Below are 7,700 nucleotides of genomic sequence, written 5' to 3'. Positions count from 1 at the left end.
TGTGTGTGTGTGTGTGTGTGTGTGTGTGTGTGTGTGTGTGTGTGTGTGTGTGTGTGTACAATGTAAACACAGCAGGGGAAAGCAAGAGCAGAAGAGAAGAGGGGAGAGGAGAGGACACAAAAAAAAGAAGAGTAGAGAAGATAGAAGGGTAGAAGGGTAGAAGTGACGACAAGATGACAAACGGCCAGAAGAGAAGAGAAGAGAAGATAGAAGCTGCTTGGACTTCTTTCTTTCTCAGTATCAAAATACACACATAGGCATTCAAGCACACGCACACAAGTCTCCCTGTCATTGTAAAAAAATATGGTAATAGATTGTGCAGAGAAACACAAAATACAGTACAAAATGTGCCAGGTCACGTAAGTACAGATTTATAAGCTGTCATCAGCCGCCTCCAACACACACGAATGTATGAAAAGTGTGAAAACACACACTTTTTATGAATATAATACACACACACACACACACACACACAATGGGTCTTCCAGTGGCTTTGTAACACAGACTATTGCCAAAAAAATAATGGCACATACACACACTTTTTAAAAATCAAAAATGAACACACAGGTGACCCACCTGGTGCTGTTTACCAGCAGACAGACAGGGGTTGGACACACACTGAGGACAGCACTGGCCTGGCTGGATCACCAAGTTCTCGTGCTAAAGGAGGAAGAAACAAAAACAGTCAGACCATGTGTGTGTGTTGTGTGTGTGTGTGTGTTGTGTGCGTGCGTGTGCGTGTGTGTGCGTGCGTGTGCGTGTGTGTGTGTGTGTGTGCGTGTGTGTGTGTGAGAGAGACAGACAGACAGATGTCCTACAATAATAAAAAACAGTGAGCACAAATCCAATTTCTTCTTCTGTGGTGCGCATCAAAAGTCCTGCCTTCATAGGAGAGTTTGGACTATGGGCACAAGTCCACCATTAACAAACCCAGCTAACTCTTGGATGGATACATGGCTAGCTCTTTTGACTATCAAGATACAATAATGTATATGTAAAAGAGACAGCTTAATAGGTGTTGGATGATATATGCTGTGTACTTTTATAGCTAGCAGTTTTCCATTGCATCATGTCTGTCTGCTTAATTAGGCTAAACACATAGGGTAGTGAAAGATGAGCATGTGCCATTCTTTTGGGTGGGGGCGTTCCCTTCAGTCACACTCCTGTGGGAGCCACGCTGGCCCAACAAGGATTTATTACAATGTACTCGACTTAACTACAACGTATATAAAGTACCACTGTGATTTGGAATGAAAACAAGAGGTGGGTCTCTATTTTTGAAAAATAAAGTCGTCCATAAGGGATGCAGTGGAACAGAAAACAAGGCCACATTTGTAGAACATTTCTATATAGATGCCATCAACATTCATGCCAACAGGTTTTTTGAATTTGAACAAACGCAGAGCCATTGTAACTGCCAGTGTGAACATAATGAAAAAGTGTGTGAAATATTTCCAGAAACTCACCGGTTTGCAGGCCACTTGCTGACACTCTGCGACTGAACACTGGACTTCCCCGTTGCTGCAGACACATCTGGAACAGAGGCTGGGCTTCCACTCTTCACCGTCTCTGTACACAGTCCCCTGCCAGGAGCAAGACTCTGACACACACACACACACACACAAACATAGATAAACACAGAATGAGTAAACAGTAGAATTAGGTGTCAGGTAATGAGCTGACTGTTTAAGCATTTTTTGCCCTCACATTCAATGATTTACAGTGAGGGAAAACAGTAGTTGCTAATTAACTGTTGAGAAGCATCATAGCAGCTCTAAGACATCATTAGAGTCAAGATTAACCTTTCAGCTCAGCTCCAGCTGCTCTGTGCACTCTAAAAACTCCGGGTTTGTCACAACAACACCCTGTCTGATAGAAGACATGATGCCACACAAAGATGAAGTGCGGGATCCAAGCACCTGAGTGACCTTTTTCCAGGGCAAGTATTAGTCCACTAAAGACCCTGCCAGGTTCAGGGAAGTAAATGAAAAAACAAAGGGCCAGGGTTTCAAGATACAAGGCAAAACAACATGACATCCAGGAACATGATTTATTTATTTATCTAAGAAGTGGGTCTCCTTTATGGCTGTAATTAGGAAAATCACAAAATGATAATATACAATAGTTTCACTTTGTAAATTCACTTGAATGCACCATTTTAATCACCACTGTAACCCTGAAAGCATGAATCATTTTACGATATGAAAAGCTTTATCAAGATTTGCATTGGGAACATTTACATTTTTATTGCAGTTTTGGGTGGATGGATGCACCAACTCACAACTTTAGAATACAACATTAAATAAGGTCAAGGCCTCGCTAACAGAAGGAGTACCAGCAAAACCCTTTTGAGGTTAGAACCACCTGAGTTGAGAGAAAGAGCAAAGCTCATGTTTATTGAAAGAGGAGGAAGTGAGCGAACCTGAGGCAGTGTGCTGCTCTGTAGGACTGTCAGCTCCACAACAAACACATTTAGACTTAGGTATCCTTTGTGAATGTGTAAGAGCAGTCTAAATGGCGAGCCTTTGTGTGTACGTGTGTGTGTCTGTGTGCGTGTGTATGTAACTTGTGTTGTTTGGTTTGAAACTAAAATAATCCATGAAAGGAACATTTATAGCAGCTTTTTTTCATTTCGGTCATACAAGAACTGTTTTGAAAAATTGCATTGAACACACCACATTTCCAGAAAATCGGCAAAAGACAATGTGCGTTTCCATCCACTACCGACATGTGAATATTAGTAGTTGGTTCATTGAGATAATGACGCAAATTCTCCAGTCAGTTGTAGTTACGTCATTGCAGAAGAAGAGGGTGCACCAAGATGACTCAACAGCCAGGTGGATGGAAATACACTTTATGCTGTCAGACAGACAAACAGATGCTGTGTGCGGACAACAAATAAGCAAACATGGCAGTTCTGAAAAGCATTGTGTGTATTTTGTTCTGAAGATTGCTGCATGGTACACATGCAACTCTCAAAGCTTGTATGTCTGTGCTTGCAAGCTTTCAAAACAGTGACTCAACTCAGCTGCATTCAAATTCATCTATACCATAACCTTAATTTACAAAAATAAGAAGTAAAACTACTAAAACACTGAAACATCCACTATCTAATTTTTGTTGCTGTATGACATAAACTGAAACAAAAGGTCCATCTGGAGGTAGGAAACCAATAAAAACAGCACACAGTACAGTACAAACAAAGGGATGTGGAAAATGTGGAAAATAGACCTATTGTCTTTAAAAAGGAATCCATAAGAAACAGGCTGCATCTGAGATCTGCATGTGCAAATGGGCCTCACCTCCATTGCGGCCACACACGGGGCAGCACTCTCCAGCTGGGATAAACGGGCTCTGGTCCGCAGGGCAGCTGAGAGGGGAGCAGGGACGAATGTTGCAGGATACACTCCCTCTGGAGCAAACACACACTGAACAGGGTGAGGGACTCCACTGGCTGTCATGCTGTGGGAACCAGAGAAATAGACAGTTACGCACAGAAATACAACCAGATTTGAAAAACGGAGGAAGATGCAGAGAGACAGTGGGATGAGGAAAGCTGTTTTGCTCTCTGTGGACGAGACAACTTTGTAAGCCTAAGCCTGAGTGACAGATGAGAGAACAGAGCCACAGAGGGGGGAGAAGGTAGATGAAAGATGTGCCAAAAAGAGACCATGGGAAGAGAGAGAAAGGAGAAAAAACTGATTCAAAAATACGTGGGTGAATGTGGATAAGGAGGCACACCGTGTGAGGACATTACCTTCAATTTTGAAAACTGAAATGCAGTTGTAGGTTGTTTCAGCAGAGCAGTCTGCCCAGTTAAACCGATCTTCCTAGCTTTTTTTTCATCAGTTCATTCATATGTGTGCATACTAGTGTCAAGAAAATACCTCAGGCCAACATGTGTTGGTATAAAACCATATGGTTGTTTCCATCAGTGATTGACAGACCTGGACTGATGGAGTCCATACGTGTTAATTAGAGTTAGAGATACATCTCTTATATATCCATTTATGGATATGAGTTGTTCTTCCACTCTAAATGAGATATCAGCATGTTGATGTTGCCTGCAGTCTAAATGATAGAGGTGAGGATGTGACTTCACTCATTTTCTGAGGCATCAGGCTGTGAAACCTGCAATAAAGCCTTCTTTAGCCTGCATGAAATATATCATTAGCATGGGTTTTAATGGAGAATTGGTATAAATGGGTTTTCACCCTAGAAAGAAAATATTTCTGTTTGAAAATAACAAGCAAAATACGTTTATGCTTTGTGGCACACAGCCAGTGTGCTTTTTTCCCCCTTTAAATATTGAAAAATATGAATAAATGAATAAAAGAAGCAGCAGTGGTGACAATTTGTGAAAGCAGTTACAAATTGTCACTCCTGTTCTTCAGTGAAGATGCAGTAAAGCCCTTAAAAGGCCATGACTCCTCTCCAAACCTCCTCCTGGTAGTTCAGATCTGTGTAGTGGCACTTCACTAGGGAAGTGATGCCAGTGGAATCTCCAAACCCGGCCTTGTTTTGTTAGAGGATGTGTACTGTCCAGCTCATTAAGCCGAGGCCACTCAATGGAAGATGAACAAGAGAGTGATTGTTTCTTTAGTGATAGGGAGGCAGGACGGGGTTGGGTCTCTGAAACCAGTTTTTCAGTGACCAATTTTAACAGACATTTGAAAAATTATTTAAATTCACCCAAATCCATCGTGGACTAGAACTTTAAATATTTTACAAACACAAAGACAGGAAGAGAAAAACACAATCTATATACTGTAAGATATTTGAACTTGTCATTCATAAACAACATGCATTAATCTGCTGCTTTAACAGCCTCAACCCTTCTAGTTTCAGGCTATCCCCCAGATGCTGGAGCCTGGCTGCAGGGATTTGCTCCCATTCAGCCACAACCAACAATGATGTTGGGTGATCTGGCTCGCAGTCTGCATTCCAGTTCATCCCAAAAGTGTTGGATGGGGTTGAGGTCAAGGCTCTGTGCAGGTCGATCAAGTTCTTTCACACCAAACTGCTCTGTGCACACGGGCATTGTCATGTTGAAACAGGAAAGGGACAGGAAACAGAAATTGTTGCAAAAGATTTCAGCATGTATGCAGTAGCAAAAAGATTTCCATGCATTTGAAGCCAGGACCCTAGATAAACCATGAAAAAGAGCCCCATACCAAAAATCTACAAGGCTGTATCTTTCTGTGCGCATAATAACATTTTGTAGAGGGGTGGATGATAGGTGGAAGAAAGAGCATGGAAACAGTATTTTCTCCCTTTTATGTCACTTCCACTTACTCCATAAATGACTCCTTCAAACTGGCAGGAGCCCTGGGATGAGGAGATGCACTCAGGACAGCACTTGTTGGCTGGGATCCTCAAACGCTCGCCCTTTAGAAAAGACACACAAACACATATGAATACACACATACACTCCAAGCACAATCAAAATAACCAGAGACAGCAAGAGAAAACAACGTGAGTCCCTTTCACCAGTATGAATACAAAACTTTTACTATCTGACTATTTCCATCTAAATTAACCGACATGTGACATAAATAACAAACCAGCCTCTATCGGGCGTGCACAGCGCGTAGAATACAGAGCGAGTGCGGTGGAGGTATTATATTACAATACAGATTCAACACGCTGCCCTTCAGTTGCACTGCCTAAAAGCCCTGATTGAGATTGAATGTGTAGAAGGAAACAAATAGGAAAACAGCAAGGGCCAGACGCAGAGCTGGTGAATAGCTTAGGTGACGTTTATTTGAAAATAAACAAATGATAAATGATATGGGAGGACACAGAAGGAGGGGAGGAATACTATTTGTCTAAGGTGAGCGAAAACAACCCCCAGAGAGCTTCAGAGAATGTTTTGCGTCAGTCAAACAAGAAGAAAAAACTGAACAGAGCTACACCAAATCAGCAGCAGAAGACAAATTACGTGTGAACAGGCAGAAGAATGGCAACTCAATGTTTAAATAACCAAGTATGGGAAATAAAAGTGATGGAAAATGAGCTGTGCAGCAGGTAGTAGTTCACCATGAATAAACAGATATACCAAAGGTTTATATTGTACTTTCAGATGGTCATTAATTGCCTACAAGTCCCCAAAATTTTTAAATAGAAACAAGACTACCAGCTAAATTTTGATGTCTGGAAAATTCATTTAACAGCTACTTTGTACTCATAAATTAAGCACTAATAAAAACCTTGTTAATATGTTTTCATATATTTAGGCTCTTGTTTTCGTATCTCTTCTTCCAACCTTTTCATCTCTTAATTTTATTCTTTTCTTTGCTTTTTTCTGTCTGCTGCCTCAAATTTAATCACCAAAATAAATGGTGATAGTACAAGAATTTGATCCAATTTCAAATGTTATAGCTGCAAATAAAGAGAGATGGTTCAGGTTCAGGAAGAACAGAGTTAATTTATCACTGGAGTGTTAGATTCTTACAATGGTAAAACTCAAGGTTTACTACTCTTGTAAGGAAATAAACAATAATGTAAGTAAATGTAAGTGAATTTGAGATGTACTAGCCACTTTCCTGCCTAAATAAAAATATTTGCATGTTCCACCCTCTACAATCTAAGGATTTTCCTGTTTTTGTCATTTATGATTTTTGACTGTTTGAGGAACAACACTTTGGGCTCTGGAATGTTGCGATGGCCGTTATATAATACTGACTACTATTTAAAATAATCATCAAATTAATTGAAAATAATCATTAGATCCAAATAAAATGGACAATAAAACAATAATGATAATTATCAAAATGTAATTTTCCTCAATAACAGTATAACAAATCTTCAATATATCGTCAATTAACGTTTGATTTAATTAATTTGAATCACAAAACAATTAGCAATTTTTTCTATTAGGATATTTATTTTGTTGAGGAAAAGGTACTGGATAAAGATTTACTGTCATATACTATCATATAGATAAAAGATTTGATCATAATTGTTTTGAAAGTTCTACCTCAGATTTGTGAAATGACTGTAAAGAAAAGCTTTTTTCAATTTTCACTCAGGAGCAAAAATCAGCCTTTAAACTTGAAAGAAGTAATGATTTGACATTTATCGTGATAATTATTGATATCGAATAGTATGATATCTTCATATATACAGTGGGGGAAAAAAGTATTTGACCCCTTGCTGATTTTGCAGGTTTGCCCACTTACAAAGAATGCAACGGTCTATAATTTTAATCATATGTACATTCTAACAGTGAAAGACAGAATTCCAAAGAAAATTCCAGAAAATCACATCATATGAATTTATTAAAATTGATAACCATCTGATGAGGAAAAACAAGTGTTTGACCCCCTGGACAAACAGCATGTTAATATTTTGTAGAAAAGCCATTATTGGCCAGCACAGATGTCAAACGGTTTTTATAGTTGGTGACAAGGTTTGTGCACATTTCGGCAGGGATGTTGGCCCACTCCTCCCTGCAGACAGCCTCCAAATCATTCAGGTTCCGAGGTTGTCGCCTGGCAACTCGAATTTTAAGCTCCCTCCAAAGATTTTCAATTGGATTCAGGTCTGGAGACTGGCTAGGCCACTCCAGAACCTTGATGTGCTTCTTCTTCAGCCACTCTTTTGTTGCTTTGGCGGTGTGCTTAGGGTCGTTGTCGTGCTGAGACACCCATCCTCGACCCATCTTCAGCTCTCTCACTGAGGGAAGGAGATGTTGGTCC

At 40.1% G+C, this 7,700-nt stretch overlaps 1 protein-coding gene across 4 annotated transcripts in view; it reads right to left on the bottom strand.

Annotated features, from left to right (window-relative positions):
* fras1 (Fraser extracellular matrix complex subunit 1) overlaps positions 1–7,700 on the bottom strand; it is a 257,602-nt gene that overhangs the window by 168,512 nt on the left and 81,390 nt on the right. For all 4 annotated transcript variants that reach the window (XM_046034200.1, XM_046034201.1, XM_046034202.1 and 1 more), the window contains 4 exons: positions 5,296–5,388; positions 3,303–3,462; positions 1,467–1,600; positions 577–660 (listed from right to left, as the gene is read on the bottom strand). In XM_046034200.1, coding sequence (XP_045890156.1) covers positions 577–660; positions 1,467–1,600; positions 3,303–3,462; positions 5,296–5,388 — 471 coding nt within the window. The remainder of the gene's footprint in view (positions 1–576; positions 661–1,466; positions 1,601–3,302; positions 3,463–5,295; positions 5,389–7,700) is intronic.

The sequence above is a fragment of the Micropterus dolomieu genome, linkage group LG21 (genome assembly GCF_021292245.1).
Source record: "Micropterus dolomieu isolate WLL.071019.BEF.003 ecotype Adirondacks linkage group LG21, ASM2129224v1, whole genome shotgun sequence".
Lineage (NCBI taxonomy): Eukaryota > Metazoa > Chordata > Actinopteri > Centrarchiformes > Centrarchidae > Micropterus > Micropterus dolomieu.
This window is presented reverse-complemented; position numbering and strand designations above follow the sequence as displayed.